This window comes from Gymnoscopelus microlampas, assembly GCF_963454915.1.
Source record: "Gymnoscopelus microlampas genome assembly, chromosome: 16".
Lineage (NCBI taxonomy): Eukaryota > Metazoa > Chordata > Actinopteri > Myctophiformes > Myctophidae > Gymnoscopelus > Gymnoscopelus microlampas.
Window position 1 is genome coordinate 25408239 of NC_139953.1, and position 20225 is coordinate 25428463.

The following is a 20225-nucleotide window of genomic DNA, read 5'->3' on the forward strand; positions in this document are numbered from 1 at the left end:
ACAATCTAAACCGCTAGAAGTGGGCTTCATTTCATACAATAGGAAAAAATAAATAATTTCCTTGAATACTCTGACTAAAGGACCCCGTAACGATACTTAACCCAGCATCGGTATTGTGGGGAAAGCTTTGGCTGAAAATATTTGTCGATCTGATATTTTCAGCCAAAGCTTTCCCCACAATAACAGAAAACAGAAAATACACTATTATTGAGCCCTGAGGGACTCCCCTGTTACCCAAATGATGAAGTGGTTAAACATTTTAGACTAAAGAAACATATAGGCCCTACTGTTATAATAATAATAATAATAATAATAATAATAATAATAATAATAATAATAATAATAATTATTATTATTATTATTATTATTATTATTATTATTACAATAATTATTATTATTACTGTTGTCATTTTATTATGTATTGTTATTATTATTATTTATTATTAAACTATAGCCTACAACTTTCAACTGGTCATGTCTGGGGGGCTTTAGACAGCGGTTAGCTTTCCGGTTTTGCTCCCCTGTGTGTAGCTCACTGACTGCTCCGTAGAGTTCAGACAGTAGTAGTACAGAACTACAGATCATTACACACGGTGTAGCAGAACAACACAACTTCACTCGCTGAGCTTCCACCTCTACTACTGTCTCTCCCGGGTTTCAGGTTAAAGGGCAAACTGTATTCAGTGATGTATTAAAATTGGTGCCGCGACGATCGAGCGACGACTCTCCTCCCCGAGAACTGAAATTGCCTTGTTTTTTCGCACTTTAATAGTTGACGCCAGCGGGGAAATAATGTCCAGCTGAGGGTTTGGGATTTTGCAACACACGGGCCTACTGTTTTGTAATGATTGATCAACGCTCCGACAATGGCAACAACCAAGGTATGTTTCACGTTTGTTCTGTGTTCGTTTGTGAGTGATCTCTCGACATCGAAATAAGCAGGCTACAGTTCTAACTGAGGCGTACTGGTAACCGGAAGAGTCACCCCAAATCACGCTCGCCCCCATTTTTTTGGTGGACCAGCGGTTCTTGTATTCTTGCGTTTGTTTTACTGATGATAAGGTTAGAAATAAGTTTAGGGTTAGTCATAGTTTGACTGAGGTTAAGTTTAGGAATAAGGTTAGGTTTTGGCACCGTTTTGCTGAGGTTAAGTTTAGGAATAAGGTTAGGTTTAGGCAATGTTTACTGAGGTTACGTTTAGGGATACCAGGTGAATACCGACGGATTTGCCCCGGGGCGACTGTGTTTTGGGGCGAGTGTTTTGGGAACCAGGCGTACTGTATGTTTAGCCTGGCGCACTGCTCGCATTAATAAACTCCTTTCCCGGTGTAGGTTATCTACTATGCCTCATTCAAGACCCGAAAACGTATTAATACTCTGTTCTGGAAGTACGTAAGGGAGGTTTCCAATAGTTATTTAACACAGGCGGGGAATGTTTTCCCTTTTTAACATGGAAAATATGTCTCATTAAAGTGTCTTGTGACATTTTACCACCCCTTCTGAGCGGGTCATTTCTCTCCTGTGGAATGCTGGGAAATGTAGGCCTGTAGCCTATATGCATGCAGGCAGGGCAGGCATGTTTTTGACAGACCGTAAAAGTGTGATTATAAATTATTACGACAGTCACTGAGTACAGGAGTCGTTGGATTGATTCCTCTTAAAAGTACTTAACTCTGTCTAGTACCAGATTTCATTGTGTCAATCATAAAATCACAAAATGTGAAATGTAAAATAAAAACTACCTTAGAAACCTATATTAAGTTAACCCTCATATAACTTCTCAATCAACTTGAAGGTCCTCTGCTGTAGCCTGCATTAGGGTGGTCCACAGTCTAGGCTAAAAAAAAGAATGTACATTAGGGGCCAAGGGTTCACATTCTGGGCTAAAAACATACAATATCATTCAATCATGACTGAACTAGCACAACTGACATTGCCAACTAAATACGTTCACGTGGCCCTCTCTGCTTCTTTTGGTCCCTGTTTGAAAGCCTCCCATCTTCCTGGACCCATGGGAGCTGGTTGGCTGAGTTTAAAATAGATCCTCTATTCAGAGAGGCAGCTAATAGACAGGATGAATTATATGGAGGATACACTAGTGCTGTGAATTCTACACTGTTGTGAGGAGTGCAGCGTCTCACTGAACCTGGTACACTCTGACCACTCAGCTTGAATGTTTGCTAAGAATCCACGAACTGGAAGTGAGAATAGCACTACTAGCTGGTTTGTGAAACTGTGTGTGTGTGTGTTGCGTGCACCTTTGCATGTGATTTTGTTTGTATGTAATGTTGTATGCATGTTTATGTTGCTCAGGGAACCAAGTAAACTACTAGTATAACTGGGACACTATGAAAAGACTTTGGGCTCGAGTAATAACATTTAAATGCCTTTTTATGACGTATTTAGAGCACTTTGAATTGCCCTTGTGTTGTGTATGAAATGTGCTAGGCAAATAAACTGGCCTTGACTTACCTAATAAAGCTGACTACTAAGGCAAAGGGGATGGATCATACCTTGTTGTCAGTGTATAGCAGTACCTGTCTGTTTTGAGTCAGCAAAACAGGTCTAGAAGAACTTGTTTGACCTGCTTCATTTTGGCTATATACTCTATAACACAATAAACAGTTAGAGGTGTGTGTGTGTGTGTGTGTGTGTGTGTGTGTGTGTGTGTGTGTGTGTGTGTGTGTGTGTGTGTGTGTGTGTGTGTGTGTGTGTGTGTGTGTGTGTGTGTGTGTGTGTGTGTGTGTGTGTGTGTGTGTGTCACAGGTATGGCTCTCCTGATCTGGTGTTATTGTGTGACGTCTTGACACTTGTTCTGATTTTGTTGACTCATTTAGGCGCAGGTTTTGTATGACTTCACTGCCGAAGCTGGAAACAATGAGCTGACAGTCAAAGAAGGCGAGACAGTCACTATCACCAATGAGGTAAACAAACTTGTATCCATTACCATACAGTAGACACAATATTGAAATTCTCAGTGTTTGTCATTGGGGTCTCTAGCTCACTTTGTGTTGAACACAAAGTGTTCAGTGAAACCAACTTACATGATCACATACAAATAAAGCTGCAAATTACACAGACAGAAGGAAATCAATGAAAAGAGGGTGAGTAAACATGATGTCATGTTAAAGAGTTCAAAGGTCACTCAGTGTGTGCTGACTAGCTCAGATAATCTTCCTATCGAAATCTGTTCCCAGCCAACTTATCAGGAAGCAGGACTGTCTTTGTGCACCAAGTACCATCATCAATGTGCAACTGTTTGTTCTCGTTGGCATTGGTGCAGTGACTTGTGTTTCCAGAGCCAATCATAGTCTATCTTAAAGCTACACTGTTCGGCGTCTCCCTGAGCCAGTCACAGTCTGTCTTACGGCCACACTGTCCCATGTTTCCTTTCAGAGCATTGGAGGTGGCTGGGTGGAAGCACAGAATTCCAGAGGGGAAGTTGGTCTAGTGCCAGAGGACTACATTGAGGTGAGAGAGTTAAACACTTGCAATATTGTACTGTACGTACTCTTTTCACTTTCACTTAAAGAATAGATGCTGATCTGGATACAGTACATGTTTGCATATGCATACAAATGTCTGCATACATTTAAAAACAAATATATATATATATATATATATATATATATATATATATATATATATATATCTCCTATAGTCTCCACATTTAGTGCTGTATGTAATATTTTTGTGTCTGAACCTCGCAGGATGTGACTCCTTTAGAGTTCTGCTGAATTAGATTTAAGGATGTGACTCCTTGAAAGTTCTGCTGAATTTACTTTATAAGAAAGCGTGCCTGCGTGGGTTTCCCCTCATGTAGTGGTAATAGCAACATGGTGGTGGTGATTCACTCAGTAGCCATGTATCTAACCAGGAGACAGAAAGAGGGCGGGGATGTTTGTCAAAAGAGATAAGTCTGTCAAACAGTTTAGCCTGACTCCAAACACTACAGAGCACTGCAGCCACAGCACACTAACAAAACTTAACATGCCTGTGTGCACTTGTGAGTGTGTATGTGTGCATGCAAGTAACTATGCATGCACACATGTCTTTGACTCATAGTTACCTCTACAATTGCCCCCTGACTGTTTAGATCCCATCCCATGTGTAGATCCTCACATTCCTATTGACAACTGATCATCACATGATGTACTTTGAAGATTGAAAAAAAAAAAACATCAGGGCAGAGGCCACACTAAAACACAGCCTCTCTCAAGTAGAAAGTTAATAAAACTAATACACCATGCTGCTGAGATTGAGAAAGATGAGGAATTAGTCTGTGTTGGTCGCCGCAGAACTAAGTGCAGTGACTTGATACTCTAAAGTGATTGCTTACATTGAGTTAAATTGGAATTGGATATTTTCTAACTGGCAGTGCCGTCACATTGTGGATAGAACAAAAAAGTGAGAGACTCACTTGGAGGCCAGTGCATACCAAGCAGATCACATTGTCACCTAACCCCAGAGGAATGTGTCTTTAAAAGACATTAGATGTCAGTGGAATATATGAGTTTGTTCTTTTAATGGACCTGTTTTTTTCACTCACTCTGTCTGTCTGTCTCTCCTCCTTGTCACCCCATCTGCAGCTTAGAAAGCCATCCTTCTCAGGAGCTGCAGCCCCACCAGCAGCAGGTGCTCCAAGTGTAGGAAATGCAGTGGCTCCAGACCTGTCCTTCTTTGATGCGTTCGCCCCTGCACCTGCACAGAACCAGGTAACACACATGGTATATTACACCAAACCAAGGGGGGCCCTGGTGGATGACCACAAAACCGCAACGCCCCCCCCCCCCCCCCCCCTCTTATGCTCATACCAGACCCACCTAAGCATGGTATGGGTTCACAAATTAAATGCATATTTCTCACTATACTGAGGACAGCAATTGACATAATTTGATACCTTAACAGTGCTAAATCATCAGGGTGTAACCATGTATTAAAATGATTAAACCCTTTTCTTGGAAAGAGCGAAACTTGTGATGGAGCTAAAGCGTGGTGAAGAAAGCAGAAATGACCTCAGACGTGTTACGTACACGTACATGCTTTTAGCCTTGCAAGGGCCCCTGAGATGCAGAAGTGCAACCAGCTGGCATGGTGGATATTCTGCACGGTCAAGTCATTTATAACTGACTTAAACCCCAGCATCTGTATTGTGGGGAAAGCTTTCGCTGAAAATAGCAGATCGACAAGCTCACAATGCGTCACGCTGCGTCGCATTGTGAGCTTGTCGATTGGCCATGTTCAGCGAAAACTTTCCTCACAATAACAGAAAACAGAAAATATACTAGTATTGCGCCCTGAGGGACTCCGGTTACCCATATGGGGTTTGAGTGGTTAACCAGCTTTTAGAAAATAGTGCAACAAAAGGATATAATGGGGGCGCCCACTGGCCTAACGGTCCAGGCGCATACCACATACGCTGGTAATCCAGCTTGACAGCGTGTCGCGGTGACCTTTGCTGTGTGTCACACCCCCATCTCTCTCCCCATTTCCTGTCAGCCTACTTTCCTATCAATAAATGCAGAAAAAGACCCCCAAAATATTTAAAAAACAACGACAAAAGGATATAATGACGGCGCAGAGGTTTGGTTCTGTTGAAACTAAACAGTGGAACAGTAGTGGGTGGGTCGAGGTGGTGAACCTTCTCACCATGTCTCTCTCGCTCAATCTTGTCCATCTCTATGTGTTTCTGTCTCCGTTTCTCTCTCCCCCCTCCACACACACACACACACACACACACACACACACACGCACCTGGCCCTCCCCACACAAGCGTAACCCTTCACTACATGCTACACTTTGTGATGATGACACCTTCTTTTCCCCTCACCTCAAGGTGGATGCTGGGGAATTGAGTCCCCAGCCGGACACCCCTGACACCCCGGCACCCCCCTCCTTCCCATCCCCCGACGAGGTAACCGGGGGCATGAGTCTACCCACTGGCATGAGTCACCACCGCCCCCCCACCCCCCTCACACCCCCAATCTGCCCCGTTTCCCTCCCACCCTCTGATCGTTCTGCCTTTGCAAATTTTACCACCATATCCTGGAAATGCATGATCTGAGCTCCCGGGTCACCCCCCTGTGACAATTACTCACATATACAATCCATTTATCTCTCTCACGCTCCTCAGCTGTATGTATCGGCACCAACGTACGCACTCACAAAAACCAAAAGATATTCTAGATCACTGGCTGATTGACATGCACTCTACAATTAATTAAATAGACATATCACATTCAAATTGGATTTGTCAAATGTAATGTATTTGTATATATTTTCTTTTAAAAATTATCACATGAATCAAAGCTTCATCACTATTGTTTAATCTACTGTAAGTGACTATTGTGTTTTGTGATTTTGAAAATGTTGTAGAATTCTGTAAATGCTTAATATGTCTGTGTGTCTTGTTTTTAAAAAAAATAGAGCTGTAGTCTTTCTCTGTTAAACATCTGCAGGGTTTTAATGTATTACTAATTGCACAAGCAATGAAACTAGAATATTAATTTGGACATGCCTTTCTGCTTTTTTTCATCTCTACCAACAAGGTTAGAGTATGTGTACATACATAGACCCATGCTTTAAGGTTTACAGCATGTTGGATGCCTTCCCCCGTACATGGCATGCAGATGCATCATTGGCCTTAATGTAATGTAAAAAGCGAGTTTGCTATTGCAGTCTGTTGTATTACATCTGGCTGTAAGCAGCATGTGTCTCTTTGTATGGGAATGATGTGGCTAAATTATTGCCTGCGTTGAGCAGGATTTTATTTCAGTCCACAACTGGGATGAGTGGAGTCTCACAGTACAGTAATATATCTTCTCTTACAGGCCAGGTTTTCATTATGACTTTGAGAAGGCATGCTTTTAATAGAGCACTGCTGGCGTATCCTCAGACAAAACCTACACCTGTCTCTCTCGCTCTGATTCTGTCTGTCTCTCTCTTTTGTTTCTTCCTACTTGCTCACTCAATCGTCATCAATCTGACTTTCTTCTTTATTCACATTCTCCTCTTCCCTCCACTTAACCAGACTAGTAACGGTAATGACCCATGGTCGGTGTGGAACTCTGATGCCACCGGAGGCGCCTCCAAACCAGAGGGCACCCAGACCGGGAACACTGCTGCTGCTGATCCCTGGAGCTCGGGTGCACAGAGTCACCCTCAAGCCTATCAGGGCCCAGGTAAGCGGGACTGTACCTTTTTTTTCTTTTTCGAATTTGAACAATACCATGGGTGCGTTCGGAAATACAGCACTGAGTGCACTGGCCAATACAAACTAATAGGCGAGTGCGCTCCGGTGCGCAATTTCCGAACGCACCCCATATGTATTTGAATTCCTACATTTATTGATTATTCTGGATTGCCGTCCCCATTACATCATACAGTAGATGTCTGGTGCCAGCATCAACAACCCAGTGTAATTTTAATGTATAAACAAATTCATCATTTGTGTAAGATTTAAGATTTCTGAATCATTCCTTATTTTTGTAATATATATTAGGCAATGATGAAATTCCATATGATTTACCCTGAATATGCGTCACCGTACGACGCATTGTAGCTTGTAGCCCTACTATTTTCACAATTTCTGAAATAGGGTTTACATGATGATTGTCAGGCTTATATTGGAGAATAAAGCCATTTTTCAATTACTTTTCAGCCACTCAGTTCACATGATAATTAGCAACGTACCATGATGTCAACACACCGCATCACCACCTGCTTGCTTAGTCTTCCAAGCCTGAGAACTCTTCCACAATCTTCAAGTGTTATAGAGAGTCCAATTACCCCCCCGAAAAGTTCCACACAGAAAGCTGTCATCTGTCATTTCTGTTCATTCCGTTCAAAATATGTTTTAAGATATATTTAAAATACTTAAATACTTTAGAATTTATATTTCTGCTAAGCAGCAAGCTAGATAGGCTTCGACTAATTTGATTTACAGTAGGACACATTTACGGGACTGCGAAGGCAAAAAGGAAATGGGGAGAAGCGGGACATCCGCTTTATTTCCTAAGACTTTTCAGCACTTCCGATGTACAGGACTGTTAGGCAGAAGCATTTACTTACTGTACAACTTAACTGACAATATCTGAACTGTGCTGATGATGTAAACATTTCCCATCTGCTACTGCAGGCAGTTTAAACCATCTCTTCAGAGTGTTTAAATAATAAATTATTTGACATTGCTGGACCGTTCAGAGTTGGAATCTGTTGAAGTCGCCAGATGTGGTTCTGCTTAGTCGCTCTGTCCTCAGGCTCTCACTCTATTATGGGGATGATTCAGCATTTGGAAAGCGTAATCGAGTCAGGGTTCTGTTTTCCCCACAATATGGAAAAGTTGGCCTCATGCATGAGTCAAAAGGGAAACACTGCTTTCTTTGATTTATTAAGTCTTTTGTTCCAATACAAGCTGTTATTTGATCAAGAGAATTGAGGGGGAAAGAAACTGATTTCCCTTTCTTTTCTCCCCTCCCCAAAGACATCTATCCATATCCCTACCTTATTGAAACAGGTAGTACCCAGTGCATTGCCTGCTGGGAGTGTTGCCTGCCCTTATTTCCTGAATATAGATTGAAAGAATCTAGCATGGGCTTTAAGGATCTGTTTTATATGCTTAAAGGCATGCGTATGAAAACTCTGGAGTGTACATTGTTATTAATGAAATGTATGTAGATTTTAACCATAACGTTGCTTAGCTGTTGTTTCAAATGATTGCATCATGATGCATGTATGCTGTGTTTTCTTTTAATGCTTGACGTGTGTGTTATTCTAAGTGCGTGTTTGCGTTAGGCCTGTCACAGTTATTACATAATAGCCTAAAGCAATTATGTGAGATAATCACAATTATTTTATAATTGTCATAATCGTCATAATCATTTTCGTATTGAAAAATGTTCATACATTTTGAAGTATTTTTAAAAAATTGCGGAAATAGCTGATCTACAAGCTTGTCGTAGATTGACTATTTACGCCATTTTTTGATTATTTTGAAAGTATTAAGTTATTAAATGTCAATCATATTCTTTGTATATTCAAGTTATTTGTCAGATCTGCCCTATGACATTTTTGTGTACAACGCCTAAAAGCCAAACAGAAATGTTCATTTATACGTGTTCGATATGTTCAATGCCAAAAACACAATGAATCCGTTAATCACAATTATTTGTGTGACAATTAATCCGCCGCATGCGTGACCCTAGGTGCCGAGTTCGACGAGTGGGACGATGAGTGGGACGATTCCAAGTCGGCCTCTGGAGGTTACGGCGAGTCGGAGTCTGGGGAGGCCGGCGCCATGCAGAGAGGTGGAGCTGCTGGAACATCCATGAAAATCTACAAGTAAGCGTGCATTTAGTTTTGAATTCAGCTCTACAAGCTCACAATGCATCGTGTTGATGTTGTGTCTACTGTTGTGTTAATCACTGTATTATTGTTGTAGACACTGAACCTGGAGAAATGCCTCATTGTGCGAATCTGTATTTACGTATATGGCTGAATGACATGCTATACAACTACTTGACTTGAAGCCATCTTCAATCCCATTGAACATTTCCCTGTTCAGCTTATTGTAAGAAGATGGGTTGAGGCATGCCAAAGAAACTGGTTTGCCTCCTTATCCACTAACATCTGTAACTGTTAAAAAGTAATTCTTGAACTTGCTGATTGTCTTTGTGCAGGTTTCCAGGTTTCTCCAAATCAGGGCCAGAGCTCTACCTCCTGTGCAAGCAGCTGGTGAAGGGCAAAGAAAAGTTAACCATCTATGTACGTCTACATCTCAGATATTAAGTGGTTGATTTTGGCTGCATTGTAATTGTCATCGTCGACAGTGTCGAATGAGTATTCGGTTCTTATTATTATGCTACACAGTAAAATGTGTTAATTTAACTCTTAGAGTGTACACATATTTGTACATGCTCAGGGTTACAAATGGATAAGTGAACACTGAGGATTTAACATGATTAAATAACATGATTATGCCACATCACATGCATCCAAGTGTATTTTAGTATGAATTACTTTACAAAACACGTACACATGTCTCTTTAGCCACTTAGCATTTTTTGTTTAGTTTTTATGTAGATTTGTATCATTCTAAATTCAACCTCATCTGTTCAGGTGGGAGAGGTTGGTCCAGTGTGGTCCTACCCCGAAACCCAGCTCGATTGTGTGGTCGCCGACCCCAAGAAAGGCACCAAAATGTATGGGCTGAAGAGCTACATTGAGTACCAAGTTATACCTAATGTGAGTATCGAACAACCTCTTCTACTCTGGCGTTGCTGCCTTGCCCAAATGTATGCATGGCAGCTCGGTATTGTAATCAGTCCTATTTGTGTGTCTGTGAACAAAATGATGATGATAAAGATCAGTTGGCCGCCCTGAAGAGAGGATTAAAGGTCAAGGACAAGGTCACCATCAAAGTCGATGTCAAACTGACATGATCAAGCATATTTAAGGAATACACAGGCATAGAACAAGAGATGTTGGGTGCATTTAATCACCTCTGTTCACTTTGTCTTTGTGGTGTCATAAAAGCTTAAACCGTCAGTACACACTAGCAGCATTACGACTCACGAGTCTCACGACAATGGCACGTTTTGAATGATCACCAAATTTAATTCTCCGCCCACCAGGGACAGAATAATCCTCCCTGTTCGCCGTCTTGCACCGCATTAAAACCAGGCAATACTCGCTATCTTGATTTATTCTTTTTAGTTGTTAATCGGTATATATAATAAAATGTATATTTCTCAGTGAATCTCTTAGTTACACCAACATTGTTCTTGTGAAGCAGTTTGTTTATACTTATTCATTAAGATTATAAAGATTGCTAGTGTCATTTTGCAGCTGCGGTCCTGGGAGCGAGTCTGCTCTGCCCAAGCGAAGAGCATAGACGGCTCTCACTTGGCACGGACTATAGTCACGCACGACACTACTTTAAATGGACAGAAACAAACTTCTGTATGGAAGTAGCGAATAAGAATTTTTTAACTAGCAGTAGTAGATACATGTAAGTAGACAGGCTGACATACAGTACATACATGAAGTATCCCCAGTATTGTGTGGGGGAGCAGGGACAGATCTGGTCACGGTGCTCCTGCGCCTCACTCTGCCCAGACAAGAGAGCTGACAGGCGCTGCAGATTAGAAGTAGAGACAGCCATTGGTGGTCTCTGACAGCTTGTTTGTTGCAACCTATTAATTGTAGCCAATAAATAGGTCATGTAGTTGCTCAATTTGATTAATTTCACATCTACAGCTGCTAGTTGAAATCTTTGTTTTCACAATTTGCTACTTCTCCATCTCCAGTCCGTTCCTTCACCTTGACAGCAAACACACACATTGGCAGGCTGTCACTTATAACTTCAGACATGCCCAGTTTATTGTATTTTAACATTATGGACTAGCTTTGATGCTGCTGGTATGAATTGGCTGTTAGAGCATTTTTACAACTAAACTTTAATTTGAATCAATTTAAATGTAGCTCCGCTGAGGATTACACATTGCAACTTGTATAGCATAACTCCTCCGCTTATTGGCTTTCAGACCACAAACAGACCCGTCAATCACAGATACAAGCATTTTGATTGGTTGTACGAGAGGCTCCTGTACAAATTTGGGTCGGCCATCCCCATTCCTTCCTTACCAGACAAGCAGGTAACAGGTAAGACACTGGTCCTCTGACATCCACCAACCAAGTTAAATACTTTCCTGCTGTTAGTAAAGAGATGAACTTTCTGGTCTCCTTAGCCCTTTCCTCTTCCTTCCCTACCTCCTTCCATGCCAGGGCGTTTTGAGGAGGAATTCATAAAAATGCGTATGGAGCGGTTGCAGGGCTGGATGACCAGGATGTGCAGGCACCCCGTTGTCTCAAACAGTGACGTATTTCAGCTCTTCCTGACATATAAGGATGAAAAGGTATGGAGTGTTTACAGTACGGTTCCACCTTCTATTTTCTTAACTGATGAGTGCTTAAATGAGAGGGAAAAAGTCCAAATTCAGCCATCTCTTTAAAGGAGAGATCCATGGGAGTTCTTTCTCACCTGCTTGAGGGCCTAAGGACAGGGGTTGTTGTTTGTTTCCTTTGATAAAGGCGGGCCTGTAAAGCCCTTTGAGGTACTCTGTAGTATCAACGTAATTCAGTTGGTACCCTTAAAATCACTGAGTATGGTACCCAACAGTGTTGGGTACCATACTCAGTGCTGTTTTAGTGTTGGGCCAACACTTCTACAATAGTTATGCATTGTAGTGGAGGTGCTTTGCTGAGTGGTACTCGCTACATCACATAGCCTGGAGGGACTATCAAACTGCGATTGTCTAGTTAGTTGTTAGGCCAACAGAGGACAGACTCTGATTCTTTACACTGAGTGCAAGGAAATGCATACACAGAATGATTTTCTTAGAATCGAATTCAAAAGGCTGTGTCGAAGGCCTTTATCAATATGCGCTGAGTGGTTAATCTGCCATGACTTGAGTTTAAGCAAGAAGGTATTATCTTTCATTAGTTGAGTTGGTAACACTGAATGATGCACTGACTCAGGACTGGAAGGTGGGGAAGAGAAAAGCAGAGAAGGACGAGACTGTGGGAGTGATGGTCTTCTCAACTATAGAGCCAGAAGCACCAGACCTGGACCCTGTAGAAGTGTGAGTTAACGCTGCACTGTGTTTTAAACCACTGAGAAAAGCACAGTTATGTGTTGGAAATCTTTTAAATTAATCGGGTATGTATGTGTGTGTGTGTGTGTGTGTGTGTGTGTGTGTGTGTGTGTGTGTGTGTGTGTGTGTGTGTGTGTGTGTACATGCGCGCGTGTGTGTGTGTGTCTGTGTGTGTGCACCCCACAGGGAACAGAAGTGCGAGCAGTTCAGTAGATTTACCAAAGCTATGGATGATGGAGTCAAGGAGATCCTCACAGTGGGCCAGGAGCACTGGAAAAGATGTACAGGACGTATGTACACACTCCACTGTAGACCACACCCTGGCTCTGCACCGTTAATTATTATTTATATGATATGAAGTGTGATTCAATACGTTTGGCCTTGTGTTTTGGCAACTCAAGGAAACTCTTTCACTGAGAACCTTTTCTTTTTGTGTCTGTGTGTACGTGTATGTGCTTGCATATGTGTTTTCTTTTCACCTTCCCAGCGTTGCCCAAAGAATACCAGAGAATCGGCAAAGCCTTCCAAAATCTCTCCTCTGTCTTCAGCAGCAGTGGATACCAAGGTACTGCAGTTGGATTGAAATGTTTGACGTCAGCCTTTATTATGATGGTATTAGGCTGAATTCTGAACCAACTCTTAAATTCCCAGGTGGGACACTTTAGGTCTGATTAATCAATTAATAATATCTAATCAGTTGGTTGTTTTAATCTTAGCTTTCATTGTCCCGTTGGGATAATATACAGTATGTTTTACAACACAGATATATGTGTGAAATCATTGTACACATGTGATTGTCATTTATATATATATGTGTACCTCTTCCTTCTGCAGGAGAGGCTACCCTGACTGATGCCATGACGGCAGCAGGAAAGACATACGAAGAAATAGCTGAGATGGTGTCAGAGCAGGTTTGTACTTTGACCTTGGATTTCCTTATGATTGCTGCTTAAAGGGACATACTCACAATTGTCCTCAATTTACTATTGGATCTGCATTGCATCATTTGTTCTTATTGCTAATTCTATTGCTATTTTGATAATATAGTGACATGTCTCCCATATCACTGTACACACACACACACACACACACACACACACACACACACACACACACACACACACACACACACACACACACACACACACACACACACACACACACACACACACACACACACACACACACACATGCATACTCGCACACAACATAATATGTTGTGTTTGTTGTTTATTGTGTTTGACTATATACTGTACATTGCTATACTTTATATATTCAGTGCAGTCACATACAGTATGTGGCTGCAGTAAACAGCAGTAAAGTGAACAGTGCAGTATAATGCTGAATACTGTTCAGCACTGTTCTCTTTACTGCTATTACTGCAGCCACATATGTGACTGCACTGAATATATATGAAGGATAGCAATATATAGTATATAGACAAACACAATTTCACAGATTTGCCATTTGTACAATACATACAGAGTACTTATTTTGTATTACTATTAAGCTTTCTTTGTGTGTGGAATTGTTATGCTTAAAGGTCAGTGCACTGCAGATAGATGGACGCGGGGCGGATTGCTTTCCCACTAAACATTTGCCACTGGTTGGTGGTCACACCGACCTCCTGTCTAGGAGAGGGTTGTCTGGAAATTCTTTCTGTTTCCCTATTTTCAGTTTCAGTTGCTCAATCTTGATTAATTTCTCAACTATAACTGCTAATTTAAAACTTTGTTATCAATATTCTGTAGTTTCCATAGAGTTATGTAAGAGTCTATTTCTGTCGCCACTTACAGTTGCTGGCTGATTGGCCACCATTCGGCTAAATTTGCTTCTCATTTGTATAAAGTTGTGCCAACCACACCTTTTTGACGCTCTCCTTGCCTGCTCCGCACAATCATAAAGGGAAAAAATGGAGAGAAACATCCTGTCCCTTTGTGTTACATCCTGATGTCTCAGAGGTCTTAAAGCTCTATTTGTGGCTCCTTGACCGTCGCCCGAATTAGCTGGTGTTCATTTTCTACCCCGACTCTGTACTTACACTCTATGATGCTATTTCCTGAATCTCTATGAACATTTCCTGAACTCTTAGCACCGCCTAATGTTTACATCCTGTTTGTGACCTTGTGTTGACCCATTTACCTTGCCGTCCTGTTTGTGAGTTGCGTTTGTTATCTAAAATGGGAAGAGGTCAAGGGAGGGCAGACTATCAGTGACAACCAGAAGTGGGTCAAAGTTTGATATACTTCTGTAGTTGTATAAGCTTCCCTGAGCATCTAATGTGAATGTGGGAATCTGGTTTGTGTGGTATGTAATGATATCAAACCTGGGCCCTCTTTTTTGATGTCTGAGCAGCAACCACAAGGAGGATTCATCTGGTAAGCATGTGCTGTCCCAGACGTTGTTCTTCTCTTGCCAAACCCTTTTCCTTTGGACAGCTTAGATTTGATCTTCCCCCTGATTCGGTTGGCTGTAGCTTAGCATCCATTTGGGTGATGTGATGCACCAGTCTAGTTATGTTTTGCTGTCTCACGGAAGCTGCATGTAGCATTACCATTAATAATGCAGATGTTATCGTGACTGTAGCATAGTCACACATGGTTTAATTAGATAATTCACCGTAATATAAGCATTTATATTATTTTGTATTCGTTTTTCTGTTTGCATTCACACTGTTGGCACTCATTTCCCAGAGTCTGGCTCCGTGATATGCTCGGCTGAATCCATGATCTAATTAGAACTTAGATAATATTAGAGTCAACTTGCAGATTCCAACGTACCTACTGGCTGTTCTGCAAAAATATCGCCAGTGATGACAGATTCATTTAATTTATTGTGGTCATTCTTACTGTATTCATGTCTGAGTGTAGTAGCTTCCTGTTTCCTGTGCCATGATTGGACATGGGATTATCCACATTTTACAGCAATATGCCCTAAAATGGGAATGTCTTTCCATTTCACTATTTTTTTATGTTTTAGTTACGTTACCTGTGTTTGTATGTTTGCGTGTGTGTGCGTGTGGGTGCGTGTCCAGCCTAGGAAAGACCTTCACTTCCTCATGGAAACCAACAATGAATATAAGGGTCTCCTTGGATGCTTCCCAGACACCATTGGAGTTCATAAGGTACCTCAGCTCCAATGTCTCCAACACAAATACATAGAACATTACCAGCTCCCAAAGAAAAAAAGAACAATGCTACACATATACAGTACAACAGTTTTGCAGTAGAGGAGCTCATGAGTCATAAAATGTACTCTAAACATTCCAAAATTGATTTAACAATTTGCACCACTTGAATCCTAATATCCCTTTCTTTTCTGGGCATTATTAAGAATAATAATAATATGCAAACATTCTGCGAATATAGCAGATCTACAAGCTCACAAAGTGTTGCATTGCAAGCTTGTAGATCAGCTATTTTTGGTGAATAGATTTGGTGTGGTGTAGAGGGAAAAAAGGACGGGGGCCAAGGCTAGAGCCATGCGAGTCAACAAATGTATGGTTTAAAAACTTGTGTGCTTCCATTGCTTCCAGGCAGGCATAGAGAAAGTGAAGGAAGGTGACAAGTTGGTGGCGACCAGTAAAATCTCCCCTCAGGACAAAGTCACCATGGCTAAACGTGTCAGCGTCATGTCATATGCACTACAAGGTATCACACTGAATAAGCTACAGTAGTGGCCAGTTGCATAACACATATTAAGATGTTCATTAAAATGCTAGGTGATATTTAATATATCCTTGAGTGAAATGTTAACTCTCTCAGTGCCACACAACGAGATATGCCTAGTTTTTTCTGAATACCCTCAGTGCCAGAACGAAAAATCCAGAGTTTAAAAAAAGAAATTATTATTATTATTATAATTTTATTTTTTTGGAAAAAAATGTTCAGAACCCAAGATATTCCATCCCCTCCTTGTTTAACTTATAACTGAAAAAAGGCTGTATCTCACTTCCTAAGCACTTTTTTTTTACTTTGAAAAATAATTGCTGGCACAATATGAACATATTTTTTTATTTCATTGGCACTGAGAGAGTTAAGAAGAAAATAATTGGTTTTGTGCAACCGGCCACAGATTTTAACTTTTTATGCCAAGATAATAGAAATGTGTCAGACAATGGTGATACTTTTATTATGATATTTTTAATGTTAAGTGGATGTAAATTCTTTCCCCCTCCTCACAGCTGAGATGAACCATTTCCATAGCAACCGTATCTATGACTACAACAGGGTCATGCAACAGTACCTGGAGGAGCAAGTCAAGTTTTATGAAACAGTAATGTTTATTTTTATTTTTCAACAGTTATTGTTTGTTGTGCAGGGCATGAATTTTCAACTATGGTCCTCGGGCAACCATTAATACTGCATTTTGTTTGACCTATCAGGAAGTTCAGTGTATTGATCTGCTGTCTAGTCAGGTATCAGCTGAATCGAACGCAATTAATTTCCATTTGACAAGCAGCTGTACTATTAGGGGTCCGCAAGGACCAGGGTTGAAGGGCCTTGGTTTGGAGAATTCCAATGTTATTTTGAGATATTATCAACATAACAAGAAAATGGTTCTTTGTGGGTTCTTTCAACATACTTTTACAGTATTTTCCTTCTCTCCCTATTCCCCAGATTGCTGAAAAACTGAGACAAGCACACAGTCAGTTTACTACAATGTAAGAGATGCAGCTGCCAGCTCAGCATCCAAACCATCTCTCTTGCTCCGTCTCACTTCCCTCCTTTGAACTTTAACCTCTTTTTCTCCCTCACTCTGTTTTAATTTCTCCCTCACACTCTCTTTTAATCACCCCTTTCTCTCTACCTGCCCCTTTGAGCTGCTTTCCCAACTCATGCCCACATCATGTTTTTGAAGATAGCTTATGAATACATGTGAAAAACAAAAGTAACAGTTTGGGCACAGGTGCTTGATAATCAGAGGGGAAAGTAATGTAATGTGTCCTGTTTCCAAAGTTGTGACTAAGGAAGTAAAAAAATCAGATTGCTGTCATGCATTGTGTAACTTTACACAAACGAGAGTTCTGCAGAGAAGAAATTGTTATGAATATTTCATGCTTTACCACAGTGGTTCTCAAAGTGGGGTCCAGGGACCCTCAGGGTTCCTTTGGGGGTTCCAAATGGACCCTTACTGGTCTGTAACTCTGTGAGTCTACTCTCAGAGTTATGGGGGTCCTGGAAATTAAAAAGGTTTGAGAACCACTGCATTACCACATCCTTTACATGGGCCAAGTATGTTGTCTTATACTAAGAACCAAGCCGAGAGAGAGAGAGAGAGAGAGACTTACGCATCTTGCCTGTGGGTATGTCCCAACACTGCTGGCAGTGCCTCACCTCTTGTTGCAGGCTTCACCTCCTCAGTCTTTAGCAGGAAGCTCAGCCGCCTTCCGATCAATGTGCCTTGTCTTTCGCAGGTGAAATCGAAATTCTTGGGGGGGTGGGGGGGGGAGTGGGGGTTTCCCCGTCTGCATACCATGACGCTGTTGTTTACTTTTTAAGAAAAAGAAAACGGAAGGAAAAAGAACTGCTGATGCCTATAAAGATGGAGAATTATAGTGAAAGCCCAGATTGAAATATACTCAGTTTGGTGCTAGCTCATTTATGCATGATACGTTGAAGGCAAAGGTCAGCGAACAAATACCTCCCTTGAGTCAGTGCCAAACGTAGGGGGTCTACCCAGTGAAACTGAAGTAGCCCTTTCTGTCCTTTTTTTCATCAAGATTATTGATTTTAAAATGAAGTGAGTCCATGTCAGTACTTAATAATTAAGAAGAATTAAGCAAGTAAGCAGCATTAAGAATCTGGTTAACCGTAGTAAAAAAGAGAAGCTAGTCCAGAGTTTGGGACTGAGCCGTGATGAGATTTCTCCCCTCATTTTTCACTTGCTTTTCACTGCTTCAGTCGTTCTCATGAATCTCATCCTCGCACTCTTTGTTTGCTTGTCACTTGAAAAATACAAATATATATATATAAATATATATTCTATTGGATCATCTATCATGCTTTTTTTTGTTATTGAGATACTATTTTATGTATAGAAATATTTACAATACAATGTCACTCAGAAAGAGGAGCAAAGAAATTCAGTTTTGATTTATTAAACACTGATTTGTACTCTACTTGACTACATACTTGATGTGTGTGTGTGTGTGTGTGTGTGTGTGTGTGTGTGTGTGTACAAGATACAATTTCTCTCAATGTCTCAGACACACACTTGGTCACTCACTCACAGTAGAGTCCTTATTCCCTGCAGCAGATTTCATGTGGAGATGTAGTAGGAATGAGAATGAGTTGGTAGCCTGTGCGACGTGTCAAAGGGCGTGTTTGTGCTGACTTTGAGAGGAGGCAGTGAAAGAACCTTTTCAAGGAGCGTTCACTTTCCAATGCCATCAGGTGCAGCTGGACGTGAAGCCTACATACAAACCTATACACAACGTATGTATGACCAAATAGAACATGCATTATCAACTTAGATGTAGCATGAACTCTGTGTACAATAAAATCCTCAGTGTCAAACTCTTAAGAGTGAACAAATGGTTAAATTAGCACCAAGGGTTTTGCTGTGTGTGGGCAGTACTTGACAATGGACTTGGGTTCAGCTCACTCATTTCAGCCACATCCACAGGACTTTTATTTCTTCAATTTAGCTCATGAAATTATAGATTTGTCTATCTGGTGAATAGCATCGGTATATTACATTCTGAAATTATTTCTTATTTTGAATTGCTTTAATTAAAAGCAAATATTGCAATGACTTATATACCACATGTACATCGGTGTGTCAGTCTAGACTGGAGGGATGGTGCACCAACCTGCTAATCACTCATGGGCTGTTGAGATTGACACCTTGAGAGCTTTGTGGGGTATGTGGTTGGCAGGAGCTAGACATCAGGTTCTGTGGCTTTATAATATAAAGCCACAGAACAGTATATAACGTTTATATACTGTACACAGGGCTGGGGAGGGAAGTTTTCTTTATTCAGGATCTGCATCTGAGATAGGTGGTTGGATTACGTCTCTGTATTGTTGTAGTCTATCACCAGACAGTAATTCAGAAATAATGAAGAAATTGTCATTGAATCCTTAATGGTGCAAAAGCTACAATATTCATACTCTCGACCTGCTGTGTGTGTCCTGTTGGATGGTCTACTCTAAAGACTCAAAGCTTGCCATCAGATGCCTGTTAAATTGACACATTTTTGTCAATAGTGGTAAAGAACTGTGGAATCCACTGTGTAATAGTATTGCCATTCTACAGTCGTGTAAAGCTAGATGCATATACTACCAGAATATAGCCTACTTTGCCCTAGTTTCTTGTGGTGAGTTAGTTAATGTTTTGCACTTCCACTGGGAAACAAAGGCTTCCTATCTACAATCTCCACTGTGGGTACACTGACTTTATTCCCACTCACAGGACCTCGCTCACACAGTATGTTAATGCATTACAACCGGTTGACAAACCTAGAGGCGTGCACAGTTGAGCTGCAGCACCCTCTGGTGGACAGATTTGCTGACAATCATTTGACATTGTGACATACACAGAAAATATTTTTGTTACATGGGTAATTTA

At 41.1% G+C, this 20225-nt stretch overlaps 1 protein-coding gene across 3 annotated transcripts; it reads left to right on the plus strand.

Annotated features, from left to right (window-relative positions):
* The first annotated feature begins 530 nt into the window (after positions 1-530).
* On the plus strand, positions 531-18774 carry snx9b (sorting nexin 9b). Of its 3 annotated transcripts, XM_084081825.1 has the most exons (20): positions 531-881; positions 2838-2924; positions 3397-3471; positions 4590-4715; positions 5837-5914; positions 7031-7181; positions 8483-8515; positions 9204-9339; positions 9678-9762; positions 10117-10242; positions 11544-11661; positions 11785-11915; positions 12538-12641; positions 12840-12943; positions 13141-13218; positions 13488-13564; positions 15688-15777; positions 16189-16303; positions 16837-16928; positions 17273-18774. In XM_084081825.1, exons 1-20 carry the CDS (start codon positions 867-869, stop codon positions 17318-17320), a joined length of 1869 nt encoding a protein of 622 aa, XP_083937951.1. In that variant the 5' UTR covers positions 531-866; the 3' UTR covers positions 17321-18774. The 3 variants fall into 3 exon arrangements, with proteins under 3 accessions (XP_083937951.1, XP_083937952.1, XP_083937953.1); XM_084081826.1 differs by lacking the exon at positions 8483-8515; XM_084081827.1 differs by lacking the exon at positions 5837-5914.
* Positions 18775-20225: the final 1451 nt, after the last annotated feature.